Below are 20147 nucleotides of genomic sequence, written 5' to 3'. Positions count from 1 at the left end.
GGAGGTGAATGGGGCCAATGAGAAAACATCAGCTAACAAGTGAGAACAAAAAAACGAAGAGAAATTGAAGCTTTTGCCAGAGAACAGCTCCTTTAATTCAGACCAGTGAGAGCAACTCTTTTACTGCAGCCAATAACACAATTCTGGCACACATAAACACACAAAACTCCTTTATATAACAAAACTCCAGTATGTTCATAATTACAGTAGAGGGGCATCTGGCTGGGGAGCATCATGATCAGAGCTGTGTTAGGCATCAAGTAAGCAAGGCTTGTGTGCGTGCATGTGTGTTTATGAGAGCTCAAATGTGTTTACAGATGTATGGTTTGGAACTCATTGCTTTAAGTTAGAGCAGGGGTTTAAAGGTAGCGGCAAAGCCCAGCTCATTTATTACATGCTCTAGATTCTTCCTCCAGCCAATCAGCCGCCTCTATTTCAGAACCCTGTTTAGAATCACATAGATGCACACATACAGTAAAACATGCAGATAGAGAGAGAGAGACAGAGAGAAAGTCTCTCATGCTCAACTCTTTTCTTTACAGTCACAGGAAGTGAAAGCTCAACGTGACCAATCACAAAGCCCCATCCGTTTGGCATCCATCATCTGAGGTGTGTGTTTGCCATAGGTGTGCCTTTAAACCTGGATCAGATCTGTGCTGGTCGGTACGTAAACATTGAGGTTGACTAACAGTTTTGGAAGCAGCAAAATGAATCTAAGTAACGTAACTGCTTAAAGGTGAAGTGTGCAATTTCTTCAGTGCTAAAATACTTCCTTGTATCCCACCCAATTTTATAGCTTAACTATAAGTAAGCCATTCGTACTGCAAGTTGATTCCCCCAAAAGTGTAAACACTTTTCACAAGTTAATATGCTGATTCTTGATTTCAGGAATTAAAAAGAAAATATCACACTGACATAAGTATTCAGACCTTTGGCAAAGATTACAGCCTTTTTATTATTATTTTATTAGCGATAATTACTTTTTGGGTATGATGCGACGAGCTTTGCGCTCCTGGATTTGGGGATTTTCTGCCATTCTTCTCTGCAGATTCTCTCAAGCACTGTCAGGTTGGATGGGGACCGTCCGTGGACAGTCAATTTCAGGTCTCTCCAGGGATGTTCGATTCGGTTGATGTCCTAGCTTTGGCTGGGCCACTCAAGGACATTCACAGAGATGTCCCTAAGCCACTCTTGCATTGTATTGGCTGTGTGCGTAGGGTCATTGTCCTGCTGAAAGGCGAATCCTCGGCCCAATCTGAGGTCCTGAGCACTCTGCACCAGAATTTAATTAAGGATAACTCTGTATTTTTCTGCATTCAGCTTTCCTTCAACCCTGACCAGTCCCTGCTGTTGAACCCTGATATAAAATTTGAGGTCTATTGGATGTCAAGAATTGACATTTAAAATGAAATCTATAATTCATATCCTACACATGATTAAATGTTGAAACAGCATGCGATATTGTGGTGCTATCAAAACATTGCTCTGTTTGTTTGTTCATCCCGACCAGCCCGACACAGCAACATTGGCTCAACCAATGGCATGAGTTTAGGGCAGGACTTTCTGTTTGAAAACATTCACTATTTTTGCAATTCTGTTTGGTGCCACAAGTGTCGCAAAAATAACACACTTCACCTTTAAATAGGCTCAGGTCTCTAGCGTGGTGAGATTATTCAGAGCTGTCGAGTCTTTTGATGGCAGTTATCAAAGTCTGTTCAGGTCAATATTGTCCTGAGTGTCAGTTGAGCAGAGAGCAAGAGAAAGGGAGAGAGAGAGAAAGGGTGAATATTTTTTTTCATTGTTTGATTGGACTTGATGAGCTGGAATGGGTCTGTTTTAAGTCTGGAGGGACTCCGATCTGGAGAGTGAAAACTTATTTTCTCTCACGTTCACAGGTTTTGAGGAGTTTACCTAAAGACTTGGTTGTAGGTTTGATTGCTTCTGTAGAGGAGTAACTGGTTAATGGTGATGGAGCCATTTGTCTGAAAGTCATCTTCCTCAGTAGCCTATATGTTGTTTTTTGTGACTTGTTGTTTATCCCTTGCAGAGGCGATGTAATGGTACTTCCAGTACTTCATTCATGGGCTGTTGCCATGACAATGTTTTGGGGGTGTGGCAAGCTAAGGGACCCTGAGGATGCCAGAGAGAGGGCGGAGCTTGAGGAGGAAATAACTTGCGAAGACTGGCACCTGCATATGGAACACAAGTGATGTCATTATCCTCAGATCAGCACGGTTCATCGCATGCATGCTACCAGCAACGGAAGGGGCGGAGTTACCTGGCTATATTTTACATTTACATTTACATTTACATTTATGCATTTGGCAGATGCTTTTATCCAAAGCGACTTACAGTGCACTTATTACAGGGACAATCCCCCCGGAGCAACCTGGAGTTAAGTGCCTTGCTCAAGGGCACAATGGTGGTGGCTGTGGGGATAGAACCAGCGACCTTCTGCTTACCAGCTCAGTGCTTTAGCCCACTACGCCACCACCACGCCATCATCCTATATTGCTGGTCTGACAAAACAACTGTAAATAATGGGGAATGTAGCAACTAGCGAAACTTCACAAATTTAAGTTGAATGATTTACCATCACCCCAAGCTGTGTATATATGTACGTTATTTGAGATACAAGTGTTGAACTGAGGTTGGGTAATGCACTAAAACTAGTGGCAACACAATTGCGTACGTCTGAAACATCACTTCCGGCAGCTGTTAAATAGCGAATGCATCCGTGTAATAAACAACAATTAGTTGTTCCATTTGGGACAATACAACACTTTAAAATTTATTCTCTACATGGCTGAGCGCATAGTGTACATTGTAAGTGCATACAGTGCTTTCATAAAGTATTCAGACCCCATCTTTTTTCCCCCCATATTTTATTATGTTGCAGCCTTTTGCTAAAATGCTTACTTTTTTTATTTTCACATTAATCTACATTCCATACCCCATAATGACGAAGCAAAAACCAGATTTTTGATAACTTTACAAATGTATTAAAAAGCACCTTTGGCAGTGATTACAGCCTCAAGTATTTTGGGTATGATGAGACGAGCTTTGCACACCTGGATTTGGGGATTTTTTGCCATTCTTCTCTGCAGATCCTCTCAACCTCTGTCAGGTTGGATGGGGACCATCGGTGGACAGCCATTTTCAGATCTCTCCAGAGATGTTTCGATTGGGTTCAAGTCAGAGATCTGGCTGGGCCATTCAAGGACATTCACAGAGTTGTCCCTAAGCCACTCTTGCACTGTCTTGGCTGTGTGCTTAGGGTCATTGTCCTGTTGGAAGACGAATCCTTGGCCCAGTCTGAGGTCCTGAGCGATCCTTGTGCTGGTGCTGAGCAGTGCCTGGTTTCCTCCAGACACGATGCTTGGAATTGAAGCTAAACTGTTTCATCTTTGTTTCATCAGACTAGAGAATCTTGTTTCTCACAGTCTGAGAGTCCTTTAGGTGTTTTTTTGCAAATTCCAAGCGGGCTTTCGTGTCTTGCACTCAGGAGAGACTTCCGTCTGGCCACTCTGCCATAAAGTCCAGATCGGTGGAGTGTTGCAGTGATGGTTGTCCTTCTGCAAGTTTCTCCCATCTCTACACATGATCTCTGGAGCTCAACCAGAGTGACCATCAGGTTCTAGGTCACCTCTCTTACCAAGGCCCTTCCCCTCTGACTGCTCTGTTTGGCTGGGCGGCCAGCTCTAGGAAGAGTCCAGGTTGTTCAAAACTTCTTCCATTTAAGAACTATGGAGGCCACTGTGCTCTTGAACCTTCAATGCAGCCAAATTGTTTTGTAGCCTTCCCCAGATCTCTGCCTCGACACAAACCTGTCTCTGAGTCTGCAGGCAGTTCCTTTGACCTCATGGCTTGGTTTTTGCTCAGCTGTAAGACCTTATATGGACAGGTGTGTGCCTTTCCAAATCATGTCCAATCTATTGAATTTGACACAGGTGGACTCCAATCAAAGTGTTGAAACATCTCAAAGATGATCCAGAGAAATGCAATGCACCTGAGCTCAATTTAAAGTGTCATAGCAAAGGGTGTGAATACTTATATCAATTTGAAATTTCAGTTTTATCTTTATAATAAATTTGCAAAGTTATACAAATCTGGTTTTTGCTTTACCATTATGGGGTATGGAGTGTTTTAAAAAAAAAATGCAACAAAAAAAATTTAAAACAATTAAGGGGTCTGAATACTTCATGAATGCACTGTATATGTATAACGCATCATTTGGGACACAGCTTTTGTCTTGTGTACATTTTGTTTTATGTTCTCGCTCATACTAACCATGAGTGAGATTTTTTGACCCGTCCTGATGCTGATTTCTCTCTGTAGTTGTCATTGTCCAACAGAACATCCCGAGACAGTTCCGTCTCTGACCCGGACTTTGGGGAGTCCAGTTGAAACATGACAGGGGGACTCATGTCCAGTTCCAGAACCATTATATTCTCAGCCTGCGGGAGGAAACGAGAGACAAAAAGCACAAGCATCATCACAATTGATCTCGTTACACTGCACATGTCATGCTGCTCTAGCACATAAACATCCGCTGGCTATTTTGCACTTTTTCTGCCTACTTTTCCATATCTCTCTCTCTTCGTCTATAAACATACCCTGTATCTGGAATGTGCTCCCATTGCTATGGCAACTCTGGCATGCTGGCTGATTGGTCGCTTGTATCCCACAGCGGAAGTGGGTCTTCTCTTCATCTGCGTGAATTTACTGTGTCAACACAGACAACAGACATATTCAAAGAAAAACAGCAACTTCTGTTCCTTCTGTCCAGTAAATCACAAAATCACTGTCGTTAAAGCATGCTCTCAGTTAGGAAAAGTAGCATGGTAATACCATGTTGTTTTTAAACTACCATGATGGTAAGAGCATGCTATTCTTTGACTATTCCATGGCACATGAATATGATAATTATTCAGTACCGTGGTATCCTGCATATTAAAGTCACACAGAACACAGTATTACCATCTGATACCATTAGTGCACATGCAAAGGTTAAAGTTCACTCACTTCTCAGTCGGGACAAGAGGTTGAAACCTCCACTGATCCTCCTCAGTGTCAAACTGAAGTCTGTTCATGATTTTATTCTTTTCTTCAGGAGGGATAAAGTTCTCTATTATCAGATATCTGCTCAACAGTCCAAAAACACACAAATACTATATATCATAAACAATTCATGAGTGTGTGTGTGAGTGTGTGCGTGTGTACTAATGTTTTCTGTACTTAGCTTTAGTTGGGGAACAAAAGTATCTTCAGTGAAGCTAGCTAAATTTGTCAAAACCTGCCTTTGTGGATGTCCTCGAAAGTAAAAATGACTCATAATTAAAGGAACTAATGTTTTTATTCTAACAAAACACAAAGGTTCTCATTAAGACGTACTGTTAGAGCTCAAGACTCACTTAAATTTGAGTTCTCGGGTCAGTTCATTCTGAGTTTGTTCCAGTTCCTGTCGGCTTCTGACATGTTCATCATTCACATCCTGAATATCAGCCTTCAGAGACTGCAGCTTTGCATACAACTACAGAGAAAACCACATGATTATCCATCCAGCCATTCTTCTTTTCATCCAGCCATCCATCATATATCCATCTATTCATTCTTCTAGTAATCCATACATCATTTTTCTATGACGATAATTATCTATCCATCATACATCCATCAATTTTCCATTCATTTATCCATTGTTCTATTCACCTATCTGTAAATACCATTTACTATTTATCCATCAATCTATTTATCCATTCATCTATGAATTTATTCATCCATCCATCCATCAATAAAACATCTCTCTATACATCTATTTTCTTATTTATCTATACATTTATATTATCTGTACATCCATCCATCAATCTATTCATTCATCCATCAATAAATCATCCATCCATTCATTTATCTATTCATTCATCCATCCATCCATCAATAAATCATCCATTCTTCCATCAATCTATTTATAATTTCCTCAATAAATAATTATTTAATCCATCCATCCATCATTTTATCAATAAACCATTCATATATAATTTTTTCTATACATTCTTCTGTTCACCCATCCATATATACATTCGTCCATTCTTCAGTTTATCCATGCATTCATCCATCAAAAAATCATCCATCCATCCTTCTAGCCATCCATCCACCAACCATCCATCCATCTATTCTTCAATTCATCCATCCATCAAACTGTTTAAACATCTATCCATCCTTCTAGCCATCCATCCATCCATCCATCCACCAACCATCCATCCATCCATCTATTCTTCAATTCATTCATCCATTCTTCTATTCATCCATCCATCAATCTGTTTAAACATCTATCCATCCTTCTAGTCATCCATCTATCCATCCATCCACCAATCATCCATACATCCATTCTTCTATTCATCCATCCATCAATCTGTTTAAACATCTATCCATCCTTCTAGTCATCCATCCATCCACCAATCATCCATCCATCCATTCTTCAATTCATTCATCCATTCTTCTATTCATCCATCCATCAATCTGTTTAAACATCTATCAATCCTTCTAGTCATCCATCCATCTATTCTTCAATTCATTCATCCATTCTTCTATTCATCCATCCATCAATCTGTTTAAACATCTATCCATCCTTCTAGTCATCCATCCATCTATTCTTCAATTCATTCATCCATTCTTCTATTCATCCATCCATCAATCTATTTAAACATCTATCCATCAATAAATCAACCCACATTCTTAAGATTCATCCATCCATTAAACAATTCATTAATAAATCATTCATACTTACATCCATTATTCTATTCATTCTTCCATCCATTCATTCTTATATTTATTCATCCATCCATCCATCCATCCATCCATCAATAAATCATCCATTCAACACTCATTCTTCCATCCATCCATCCATCCATCCAGCCATCTATCCATCCATCAATAAATCACCCATCCATCCATTCTTATATTCATTGCATCATCCATCCATCCATCCATCCATCAATAAATCATCCATTCAACACTCATTCTTCCATCCATCCATCCATCCATCCATCCATCCATCCATCCATCCATCCATCCATCCAGCCAGCCAGCCAGCCAGCCAGCCAGCCAGCCAGCCATCTATCCATCCATCAATAAATCACCCATCCATCCATTCTTATATTCATTGCATCATCCATCCATCCATCCATCTGTCATTGTTATTTGAGGAAGGACCAAAGATGCAAGAATGGCAATAATGGAGTTTTATTTAAAAGAGTAAACAAAACAACTCACAAACAAAACACTAACGAGGAAGTACAAAATAAATCAAGATAACAATAAAACTGAAAACAAACCTACTGGGAGAAAATGGATACACAGGAACAACATGAAACAAACTGACTGGGGTAATTGGAATACACAGGAACAACACGACTTGACTGGGAACAAAACACAATGATCTGGCAAGGAAGACGAGACAAAGGAGAGAAAAAATAGAGGAAAGGGAGATAAGATACAGTTGCTGCCACTAATCACGAGCAGAGCAAATCAGCGCTGCCATGGCAATGCTGATTGTGCTACTAAGCAGTACCAGTCAATCAAGAATTCCTCACGTTTTGCTGAACTTATTATTTATTGTCAATACATCCTTTGGACTGTTCCTCTGCTTTTGGGTCTCTTTGTCTCACTCTCGCTCTGAGACACCATCAATCTATTCAAACATCCATCTACCAATAAACCATTCATCCATTCTTCTATTCATTCATCCAACCATTCAGTCTTCTATTCATCCATCCATCAATCTATTCAAACATCCATCCATCAATGAATCATCCATCCATCAATTCCATTCTTCATCCATCAATCTTCTAGTGTCCAGTTTTACACAGCAAAGTTAATTAAGGTGAAAGCTCAGGAAAGGGAGTATGTAAAGGTCAAGGGTAGGAGGGAACAGAGAGGTCAGGCCAGGTGCAGGACTTGCAGGCAATTGATGGTGTTCAAATTCACAGGCCTAAGGTCAGTTATTCAGAACCTGACAGGAAGTGATTCTGACTGGAAGTGACATGCTCTTAAATGTAGGAACAGCGTTGAAATAAGAAAACAAAATTTTAGCTCACTTCTGTCTAATTTGTCTAACAGCATCTGCTAATGAGAATAAAGCCGAAGCTAAATCAATTCTAGACAGATGGGTTATCAAAGATTTAGAAGATCATTACATCATCAGGAAGGAGACAGGCATTTAGTGGTTAACATGCCAGCTGTAGCCATGTGGATTAGTGCAGATTGGCTAGAATTTGTTGTAGCTGCCGTGAAAGCATTTGTGTTTTGCTTGGTGTAACCCAAACTGGCATTTAGCATTAGCCTTAGTGACCAAGCAAGTGTAAAACAAACTAACCTTTTTGTACTGATAAAAGGTTTTTCGCAGGGAGGTGGGGTTCAGGGGTTTTCCAGGGGGTCAAAAGTCAAGGGACGAGGGTTAAAGGGGAGAAAGGTAATAGAGGAGTTAGGGAACTCAGTACTGTTGTATTTAGATATAGACTTGTATATTACTGATTCCCTATTCAATATTTGCTAAAGGCTGTGTGATCTCGCTCAAATAAGACTCAGCACATTTTCGTGGGGGTTTCGAGTTCCAAATAAAAAGAGAAATACAACCAATGGCAGATGGGGGAGGGTTTGGGAAACCTGTTTGAAAACCATTTTTATTTTTGCGGTTCCATTTGGTGAAGCTACTGCTGCAGAATTAAAGGATTAATATATCAACTTTTTATGTTGGATTTCCAGATAATTTAAATGTAAATTATGATAGAGTTATAGTGAACTGTATCATAATAAAACCATGACTAAAACCATGATATAAGATTTTGGCCAAGGCCTATTCTAATGTTAAAGGGACAGTTCACCCAAAAACGAAAGTGTTAGCCTCAGTCAACGTTCAGTTTCGTTTGATGGAAAACAGATGCTTTGATGGTGAATGCTGACTGAGGCTAACATTCTGTCTAACATCTCCCTTTGTGTTTTGTAGGTTAAGGGTTGTACAGAAAACATCTCACCTTTTTAAGTTTCTTGGTCTTTGCCTCCACTTCCTGTTGTAAAGAGGAGAACGTTTCTCTGAGTTCTACTGTTTCTTCATCCTGGACCAACATCTGTTGCTGTATCTCTCTCTCTCTACGTGTCTGCACATGCACATACACATCAGAGTTAGAGGAGACCAGGGGCTAGTTGTTACATGGGGAAGTTGTCACAAGGGCTATATCTCAGTATAGCATCTAGTATGTCAGGTTTTTATGTTTGTTTTGAACACCTAGTTCTTAAATGAACATGTTTTTTGAATTCTACCCTCCTAAGAACATTTTCACTATCATCATATTTTCATTATAGCTCTGGGGTAAACAAGTGAACATAATTAAACCACACTGACATGTTGTAAGGCAAGGGTCAACTATATTATGAAGGTGGATTTTTAACAAAAGTTTTACATTTTTCTTAGGACAAAGGTATTTTTCAAGATAGTCAGGTCAGGGTATGTTGTCACATTTGTATCAGGGTGGATTGTCACCCTGTTTTGATATTTTTTGTAAGTTCCATTTTCCATTTATTGTTGTTTTATGGATTGTTTTGTGCCTCTTAATTGTTTTTACATTTAAAATGTAGCTGAAAAGCCTATAATAGTCTGTTTAATGCAGGCGTCAGTTTAAAGAGAGATGCAGATTTTGTTCACATTAAACTTACACCACTGGTTTAATGGCATGCCCCTCTACTGGGGCAAGTTGTCACAAATGATCACAGTGAGTTCAATGAACCGTATCTTTTTTTTTTTTTTTTCTGGGCAATAACAATGCAAATATACAATAATATTTTTTGTTGCCAAGACTTAAAGGTACGTATGTGGCTATGCAGATATTGACATTCGTAAATAAACCTCCCTCGAGATATATGGAGTTGTCCACGTTTCCATGGTTAAACAATCTAGTGATGTAAATCTGAGTGTTTATGGTTTACCTGTTCAGCGATCTCATGTCTTTTCAGTTCCAGCATCTTCTGTTGTTCATTAGTGTGATCAATGATGTTTTTCCCACCAACCAGCAGCTTGCTTTCCATTGCCTACAGTAGCAACCATGAGAAACCATTAACATCAGCTCCAGATCACATGCGGACTTTCCAATGTTGTGTTTGGATAATTCCTATATAAGAACCAACCTTCCTAAACGTATGGTCAAACATGCAAAAAACAACTAACAATTTATCTTAAACAGAACATACTATAGACTGCTGTTAACTTATATAAAGTTAAATATAATAAATAGAGTCTAACCCAAACCCTACTCCTACATTTTATGTATCTATTAATTTTATTTCTGAATTCAATTTATTTTTCCAATTAAAAACATCCCTTTGAGTCAACTTTTTAAACTGGACACAAAAACGCTCACATGCACAACTCCACACACGTCTATTCCTGTTATGATAGATGTTTCCATGGCATGTTGAATATCATTTCTCTCTTTCTATCCTCCTTGTTTCTGTGGTCAGGACTGGTAGTACAGAGCTCTCTTTGTGGACAGAAGCAGCTTTTGGGTTTAGTGACACATAAAGAATATTTTCAAAGGGCCGGAACAAAGAATGAACCCAGAAATACAGCTGACCCAAATGACCCATCAAAAAAAGGGGGAGAAGTACACTGAGAATGAATTGTGCCCGCTGATGACGTCATTTATTTGTGCACACTGTCTGTGTCAGTTGATGTTTAAACATCTATCCGTCCTTCTAGTCATCCATCCATCTATTCTTCAATTCATTCATCCATTCTTCTATTCATCCATCAATCAATCTGTTTAAACATATATCCATCCTTCTAGTCATCCATCCATCCATCCACCAATCATCCATCCATCCATTCTTCAATTCATTCATCCATTCTTCTATTCATCCATCCATCAATCTGTTTAAACATCTATCCATCCTTCTAGTCATCCATCCATCCACCAATCATCCATCCATCCATTCTTCAATTCATTCATCCATTCTTCTATTCAGTTGCTAGTTATTCCCAGTTTGATCTCATTCAAATTGGTGCATTGTTACATTACGTGTTCACTGTTTGGTGCTAAATGCGAGTTAAATGTTCTCCCAAACACATAAGTTATTGAAGGTCAATGCTCAATTGAGTTTTAAATCAACAAAACCAACTTCCCACACAAACCTTGAATCTAAGCCTAACCGATAGTGTCATAAAAAGTAGTTAGATGAAATACACAATGACGGAAGTAACCACTTTCGTGGCGCTTTAATTACACTTTCGGTTCACGTTTCGACTCGGTCCTTTGCATCGCAAGTACCATGCTCTATCAGAGCTAATTGGATTGCACTACAAAAAGCTTGTAAATGGAAGCGCAGAGAAGTTCCAGCGGGAAGACTAGCAGCTGTACATCATCACATCATTAGCTGGGTAATTCCTAGCCAATCGCATGTAAGCCATTGCTTTATAAGTCTGCTCACAATCTATCACATTGCTGTTTCAGTGTGCTAACACGGCAACCTCCACCACCCCACCACCACCAGTTGAGCCCCGTCCCGCACGGAGGTAGGCTCCTCGCCCCGCCTCCTATCTCCGGCAGGACATGATGGTTCCGGGCACAACTCCCTCGGACCGCCGGATGGGGCCTACGCCAAAGAGAGAGACATTGCTTTCTGTTTTACATTTATCAAATAAATGGCATATTAGACTTCACTCAAGCCTGCGTGTCTTCCCGATAGAAATGTAGTTAGCTATGTCATGCAAAAATTACAGGTACACTCAGTAACTTTTTGCTTGTTTCATCTTGGACTTAAATGGATGCAGCATAAATCAAAATAGTTTTCAGTTACGGATGTCATTGTGAAAATTCACTATTCACAATTAGCCATGATTCATGCAATCCAGGAGTGAAATTGCCCAATATCAACACAGTTACTGAGATTAAGTGAGTAGTATTCAGCTGGACATGGGATTCTAATATGGCCGCCCCCATGAGGGCGCCCTGCCCCATGTAGAATAAAACAGCTTTTATAAGATTTCCGTCATGATTTTAAACATCTGTTTCAAAATTACAATTCATTTCTTTAAGAGTAAAATGTTTTAATGGGGAAACAATGACTGAGCGCACCTTTAAAATGTAAACATTATGCGATTATAGTACAAGTAATGTGAGGAACAGTGCGAAAAGTAAGTGTTTATAAACTGATAATCTGCCATTTTACTTATGATTTGAGTGAAAGGAATAAAAGTCATTGTTGTTGTAGCATCTCTAGTTTTCATTTCACCAGGAAACTGCTGTGATATGTACAATACATTTTGTATAAAATATACAAAGTATAGTAATGGGATTCTATGAGACCAGGTTGATTTCAGCATATTTACGCATTTTTTAAATTGATTGCGAGTTTTGTGTGAATAAGATGAAGGGTTTTTTGCATTAAAGTGAGTTCATAACATCCAAAATATCCTACAGAAACTTTCACTGTTAGCAGGTCTCAAAACAGATCGCCCATCAGGGGAACCTGACAGCCTCAGAGACAAAATACAAAGTCATTTCTCACTCTCAGGATGGAATGGGAGGAGATGTGTGGGAAGAGAGGAGGAAGATGCACAAAAACCAGTCAGAGAAACACAGAGATGGAAAGAGAGAATTAAAGAGCATTTCATCCTCGGGGATGAAACCAAAACCGTCTTGTCTATCTGTAATGGGCTGAGTCTCTGACACTCACTGCATTAATGTGCAGCCACACACACATGCGTGAGTAATGTATGGAGTAGACTGCTCCCCTTTGGGTGATTAGATCATATCTCATCGTCAACATCCCGTGCAAGAGATGCTAAATATCAGTGACATAAACTAGATTGTAGATATTTTAAAATACTAAATATTGAGAAAAAAGCAAATTATGCTGTTTGTATAATAATACAGTTGTAATAGGGGTGTCAAGTTGGAAGAGAATATACAGAACATGCAAAAAAAAAAAATTATTTAAAAGAAATGTTGTCAAGGGGGTTTGCTGTGTAATCACACACACATGCATGCAGCAGTAGAGATGCCCTCATTTAATGGAGACCTTTCAATCCAGACCCCCACAGTCCGGTTGCCATAGAAACAGAGCTCAGTCTGGGTCATTATGTATTCATACAAGTGTGGAATTCATTGGCCGGGAGCTCCAAAGCGAAGCTCCGCCCTCCAGCACATAGATGCTGACTCATCAATATTTCAGCAAAGCATGCTGGGAGAAGGCTAATGACTGATGTTTGCTGTCAGCACACGTTCAGACTACAGAACTGTTTAATGCATACTGCACAGTATATGCTGTATACTGCCAACTTTTGTTTAAAAATAGCATGCAAAACAGTCAAATTAAATTTCCAGACATCTCATTATTCCAGAGGATACAATGTTGCTATTTTCTTTCCATCCTCTCAACATAAAAGAGACATTGGGCTGGAATGGATGCACAGTTTTACACCTTTAAAGGAATATTATGGGTTCAATACATGTTAAGCTCATTCGACAGCATCTGTGGCATAACGTTGATTACCACAAAAATGTACTGTATTGTAATGTACTGTCATCCTTCCTTCTCTTTTAAACAAGCAAAATGGAGGTTACAGTGAGGCACTTACAATGAAAGTGAATGGGGACAATGGTTGGAGGGTTTAAAAGCAGAAATGAGAAGATTGTAATTTTATAAAAGTATTTACATTCATTCTCCTGTTAAAACTAGTGTATTATTTGAGCTGTAAAGTCATTTAAATGGTCATTTTTACAGTCATCAGTCACGGCAACAAAGTTGTAATATTGGCTATAACTTTACACAATAAAGGTTAGTAAGTGATTTCCCCAAGCCCATTCTGTCCATGACTTTGCCTTTAAACTCCTCTGACCTAAGAGTGAAGAAGGATATCCTACTGCTCACTATATACTGAACAGTATACACTGAATAACAACAACTGTCTTTTAACATTGTATGTGGGTTTGCATGTGCATATTGTGTAAAAAGTCGATCCGGTCATTTCAGATAATGAGTCAAGAATAAGACTGACTATAATTGCAATTGATATGTGACATCACTTCCAGTTCATTCTTCACACTGGAATCGGAAGGTATACTCCACTGGTCAACTTTATCAATTAACTGTAATCAATGCCGTTACACCAGCTAGCATGAGGAAACTCTGCCTGGCAACTGTCTTTTGATTGGCTTAATGATGGTTGAGAAAAACAGATTGCTTCTCATGGTTGGTTGACTGCACTGTGTTTTCATCCATTTCAGCTGTCAACTTAAATTAGCCAAAATCAGTCAGCTATCCGAAACTTTTACAACCAGTTATCTAACACATTTATCTCTAATTTAACCATACATCACACAGAGATCGCTTTAAACTGACAACATCAAAAAGTCCAAATGTCTGTTCTGTATAAAGCAGCTGCTGTTCTGTGTAGATGTAAAAGGATTGTAGGTGGTAATATCACCCTCTGAACATCAACAAACGCTTTTGTTCAAACACATTGTGTATGAGGGTGGAGGAATTCTCTCTGTCGTCATGGCTACTCTCTGATGTAACACCGCAGATCAAAGCACATGGAGATTCACATGAATTCTGTTGCCACTATATTCTCTCTCACTGACACAGATTCAGAGAATCGAACTGCTTGTTTGTATGACCTCTTTCTGATTTGGCACTATCGTTTAATCAATAAATGCTGACTGCATTTCACTATTAGTGTATGAGGAAGAGGGTGCACTGATTCTAATTTTAATGCAACGGAAGTCTGTCTGCCTGTCTCTCAATCAATCTGTCTGTCTGTCTGTCTCTCTCTCTATTTATCTTTCTGTTTGTCTATCTATCTATCTATCTATCTATCTATCTATCTATCTATCTATCTATCTATCTATCTATCTATCTATCTATCTATCTCTGTCTGTCTGTCTATCTATCAATATGTCTGTCTGTCTCTCTATATGTATCTTTCTGTCTGTCTGTCTGTCTGTCTATCTATCTCTGTATGTCTTTATATCTATCTATCTCTGTCTGTCTTTATCTGTCTGTCTGTCTGTCTGTCTATCTATCTATCTATCTATTTATCTATCTCTGTATGTCTTTATCTGTCTGTCTGTCTGTCTGTCTGTCTATCTATCTATCTATCTCTTTCTGTCTTTATCTGTCTGTCTGTCTGTCTGTCTGTCTATCTATCTATCTCTGTCTATCTTTATCTGTCTGTCTGTCTGTCTGTCTGTCTATCTATCTATCTCTGTCTGGCTTTATCTGTCTGTCTGTCTTTCTATCCTTCTATTTATCTATTTATCTATCTCTGTATGTCTTTATCTGTCTGTCTCTCTGTCTGTCTGTCTGTCTATCTATCTATCTATTTATCTATCTCTGTATGTCTTTATCTGTCTGTCTGTCTCTCTGTCTATCTATCTATCTCTTTCTATCTTTATCTGTCTGTCTGTCTGTCTGTCTGTCTATCCATCTATCTCTGTCTGGCTTTATCTGTCTGTCTGTCTTTCTATCCTTCTATTTATCTATTTATCTATCTCTGTATGTCTTTATCTGTCTGTCTCTCTGTCTGTCTGTCTGTCTATCTATCTATCTATTTATCTATCTCTGTATGTCTTTATCTGTCTGTCTGTCTGTCTGTCTGTCTGTCTATCTATCTATCTATTTATCTATCTCTGTATGTCTTTATCTGTCTGTCTCTCTGTCTGTCTATCTATCTATCTATCTATCTATCTATCTATCTCTGTCTGTCTGTCTGTCTGTCTGTCTGTCTGTCTGTCTATCTATCTATCTATCTATCTATCTATCTCTGTCTGTCTGTCTGTCTGTCTGTCTGTCTGTCTGTCTATCTATCTATCTATCTATCTCTGTCTGTCTGTCTGTCTGTCTGTCTGTCTGTCTATCTATCTATCTATCTATTTCTGTCCATCCATCTCTGTCTGTCTGTCTGTCTGTCTGTCTGTCTGTCTGTCTGTCTGTCTGTCTATCTATCTATCTATCTATCTATGTCTGTCTGTCTGTCTGTCTATCTATCTATCTATCTATCTATCTATCTATCTATGTCCTTACCTGTCTGCCAGTCTGTCTGTCTTTGTCACTGCAGAAAACTAGTTCTTAATGAGTTTTTGAGTAAAAATATTTATATACCCAAACAGGATAAATTTACACTGTCAACAGTGTATAAGATAATAAGACTTATTTTAAGAGAACGTATCTTTAAAATAAGTGTATTTAGTCTTACTGAACTGGCAGATTTTTCAATTGTTTTAAGTATAAATAAGTGAAAATTGGATGTGGCTGTCCAGTAAGACAAAATACACTTATTGTAGAGATACATTCTCTGAAAACCGATCTAACTCTTATGCTCTTTTCCTTGCTTATCAAGTACATTTTTCTTGTTTTAAGGATTAAGATATTTTACTAGAAACAAGACAAAAATATTTGGTAAGGATATGTGACCTGCTCCATCCAGTCACTTTGACCCCAAAACACATTTTTAGTTTCATGCACTAAAGTGAAGTCTCAGCTTTCTAACTATAGATTTATTGTACTCTAAAGAAGATATTATCTTTAAATGTTGGCTGATATAACAATTTAAATGCTTTCCATTTTACTTTAGTGCATAACATTTTGTGTCAAAATGATGGAGCAGGTCAATTTATTTAAAAACATTTTTTTTTTGCAGTTATGAATTCTGAGTTTGTGAATTATGAATAGTTATTTCCACTTCATTTGAATTCACGAAACCTTCTAATCTCAGATCTGGCCTCAGGAAGTGTAAACAACAATATATAAAGAGATTTTTTTTTTGTCAAATATGAATTAAACGTATTACCTGATGCAACCACAGTCATAGATCCAAACACACACAAACACAAGCACTCCACCACACACCTTGAACTTGGCCGTAAGGAGGTCGGTGGCCTCCTGCTCCTTCTTCAGATGCCTCATCATCCTCTCTTTCTCCTCCAGGAGTTTCTGTTTCTCCTCGGCCACCAGAGAATGGTCATCTTTGATCGCCTCCTTCTCTCTCTCCAGCTTCTCCTGCTGTTCCTTCATGTACTCCTGCCCGTCCTTCTCCAAGCTTTCCTCCTCATCTTCATCCTCCGCCTCCTCGCCCTCCTCTACCTCTTCCTCACCCCCTTCACCAATCTTCCTTAGTCTTCTGCTTCTCCTCTTTCTCCTGGTGAGCATGCCCCTTTTATCCAGCTGCCCTTTGAGCCGGGCAATCTCCTCCTGGAACTCTCTCAGAAGGGCGTCTTTGGGGTCTTCGTTGACGCGTGGCTTGTTTTTGATGTTCTTGGCGCGGTTGGCGTAGCGCAGGGTGGTCAGAGTCTCCTCATAATTGTATGAGGCCGGACCCAACGTGGCCACCATGATGGTTTTGGCATTCCCTCCCAGAGAATCCTGAAGCAACCGTGTGAGTTTGGAATCACGGTAGGGTACGTGAGAACTTCGTCCATCCACCAGGGCGGAAATGACGTTTCCTAGAGCCGATAAGGATAGGTTGATCTTGGTGGCCTCCTTGAGACGTTCACCTTGGACGCCTGTTTTGGTTTGCCTCTCACTGCCGGCCAGGTCCACCAGGTTGAGCTTGCCCACTCTGATGTGGTTCTGGCCATCTGGACCAAGCTGGCTGCACTCCACCGTGATGATGAAGATGGCATGCGATCTAGAGCTGTGCTCGTTCATGTTGGTGAAGCCCACAGATCTGGCCTGGTTCCCCACGTTCATGACATGCTCGATCTCCTTGACGTTCTTGGTGACGAAGGAGGACAGATCTTTGATGTAGACCCCTGAGTCTGCGCTCTCCTTCAGCTCCAGCTTCTTGCTGTGGTCTTTGGTGAGCAGGTCCCGGATCTCCTCCTGGTAGATCTCCAGATATGAGGCCCGAACGAGGTATTGCTGGTTCTGAGAGCGCGAGATGTGCGTGAAGATGTGCTCGAACGAGTTCGGGATGACGCCGCGTCGCTCTGCATCCAGCCACTGGCCCTGCATGGTGTACGTCTTCCCGGTGCCCGTCTGTCCATACGCGAAGATGGTGCCGTTAAAGCCGCGCAGAACCGAGTCGATGAGCGGTCGGACGGTTTCGTCGTACAAATCACTTTGTTTGGAGCAAGCATCATAAACCGCGTCAAACGTGAAGGACTTGAGCAGTTCTCCCGGACCCGCCTTGGGGTTCCGCAGGGCCACCTGGCCCAATTTCACATCCATCTCCACGATATCGTCATAACCCGACGATTCTTCTTTACGGTTCAGCGGGCGACACCGAACTACCACCTTCACAGTCTCGCCATTCTTTGATTTCAACGACATCTTGATTCCTTCCGTAGGATGAATGAATATCAATGCGCGCAGGTTCTTCACCGTTATATCAGCTGTCAGGTGATACTAGCATCAGCTCCCGGTTACCGAGCGCATAATGCCAGTCCCAGGGAAAATCTCTGCTGTCTCCGCAAACAAATCATAGACAACCCCGGTTCCGTCATGAACTCGAATGAATGAAGAACTAAATAAAAAAAATATCACCGATTCCGCTGGAGACCGCAAATATGCAAGCGCGTCTATGAGAGCATCACGCACTGCAGCCCTGCCCAAACACACACGCGCGCGCGCGCGCGCACACACACACGGCCGTCTGCATCATTGCAGAAGACCCCGGTGGTGTTTGGGATTTGGAGTTAATTGGCTTATTTAAATATGGTAAATTATCAGATCAGTGATGTCTATTAAAATTGTTCATTACAGGCTATATAGCCTACATTTAAAATAATAATAATAATAATAATAAGAAGAAACGAATAAAATATTTCCTAAAGAGCTTCTATATTTAAAAATGTACAAAAACTGTTAGAAATGATCTAACCATTCATTCCTTATTTGTATCATTATTAATAATATAATTATTATCAATTATATAATTATTAATTATGAATATATTATTATTAATAATATAATAGCCTAATAATAATCAGATATTAAAATGTATAAAATATAAAAACAATTATTATAATAACATAATTATCAATAACAATATATTTATTCATTAATATAGTATTAATAAACAAACAACAAAGATAATAATACATTTAACAGCCTAATAATGAACACACACACACACACACACACACACACACACACACACACACACACACACACACACACACACACACATATATATATATATATATAGTGTATATTTATAAAAAATTACTCAAACTGTTGAAAAATGTGATAATACCAATTATTATTCTTTTTTATTATTAATATTTATAATAATAATAGCATTGTTGTTAATATTAATAACAATTATATGATTATTATTAATAATTATTCATTATTGATATAATAATTATTATTATTTTCATCATGATTTTACTACTACTACTAATAGCCTAATAATAAACATATATTAAAATGTTTCATTTGGAGAGTCTATATTGTAAAATGTACAAAAACTATTGAAAAAGGTGCATCCAAACACATACAAGATTTGGTCATTTAAGATGGAGGTTACTGGTCAAGTCAGATTGAGTTTACATTCCCACATTAAACACAATATACAATGCAATACAGCTCCATAAAGGGGAATCGGGCTAGTTTTTAAGTCAATGTCTGTCTGCAAACATACATACAGGAGCAATTGACAAATAGTTTGTTCTTTTTATTATTTGTAAGTCACTTGGGATAAAAGCATCTTCTTGATAACTAAATATTAATGTATACTGAACCCTCACCATTAGAAATTGTAACAATAATAGAAATCTGCTGTCTGAGATTTGAGAAGAATAGCTTTTATATTCAAACAGCAAAGCCATCTTAACAGTCAGATGTTTCGATCTTTTTAGCAGTTAATATGGTATGCACATGTTGTTTACATCTTGTTGTTTATATCTTTGTGTCTATTATCTATTATTTTATTTTTTTTGGTCCTTTGGGTTAGGTTTAGGTAATGTCTGTGGCGCCATCTTGTGGATTTCTCTAATAGTATATGGCTAATGGAGGCTCTTAGTTTGTGTTCTCATTAATGATTTTATTCAGTATGTTTAATCAAATTCACTGGATAGGGACCCACATAGAGGGTCTTTAGACTAATTCTAGTGTGACATTTAGGTCCCTGACACCAGAATATGACCAGACTG

The 20147-nt window shown here is 39.1% G+C and overlaps 1 protein-coding gene across 1 annotated transcript; it reads right to left on the bottom strand.

Annotated features, from left to right (window-relative positions):
• Positions 1 to 81: 81 nt before the first annotated feature.
• Positions 82 to 18597, bottom strand: LOC127623826 (kinesin-like protein KIF3C). Its single transcript, XM_052098373.1, has 8 exons — positions 16900 to 18597; positions 9979 to 10080; positions 9030 to 9152; positions 5415 to 5533; positions 5026 to 5142; positions 4617 to 4725; positions 4291 to 4457; positions 82 to 2189 (listed from the first exon to the last, which is right to left on the bottom strand). The coding sequence occupies exons 1-8, from the start codon at positions 18319 to 18321 to the stop codon at positions 2075 to 2077; spliced, it is 2274 nt and encodes a 757-aa protein (XP_051954333.1). The 5' UTR covers positions 18322 to 18597; the 3' UTR covers positions 82 to 2074.
• Between the last annotated feature and the right edge of the window lie 1550 nt (positions 18598 to 20147).

The sequence above is a fragment of the Xyrauchen texanus genome, chromosome 30, assembly GCF_025860055.1.
Source record: "Xyrauchen texanus isolate HMW12.3.18 chromosome 30, RBS_HiC_50CHRs, whole genome shotgun sequence".
Lineage (NCBI taxonomy): Eukaryota > Metazoa > Chordata > Actinopteri > Cypriniformes > Catostomidae > Xyrauchen > Xyrauchen texanus.
The sequence above is the reverse complement of the archived record's forward strand: the minus strand, read 5'-3'. Positions and strand labels throughout refer to the sequence as shown.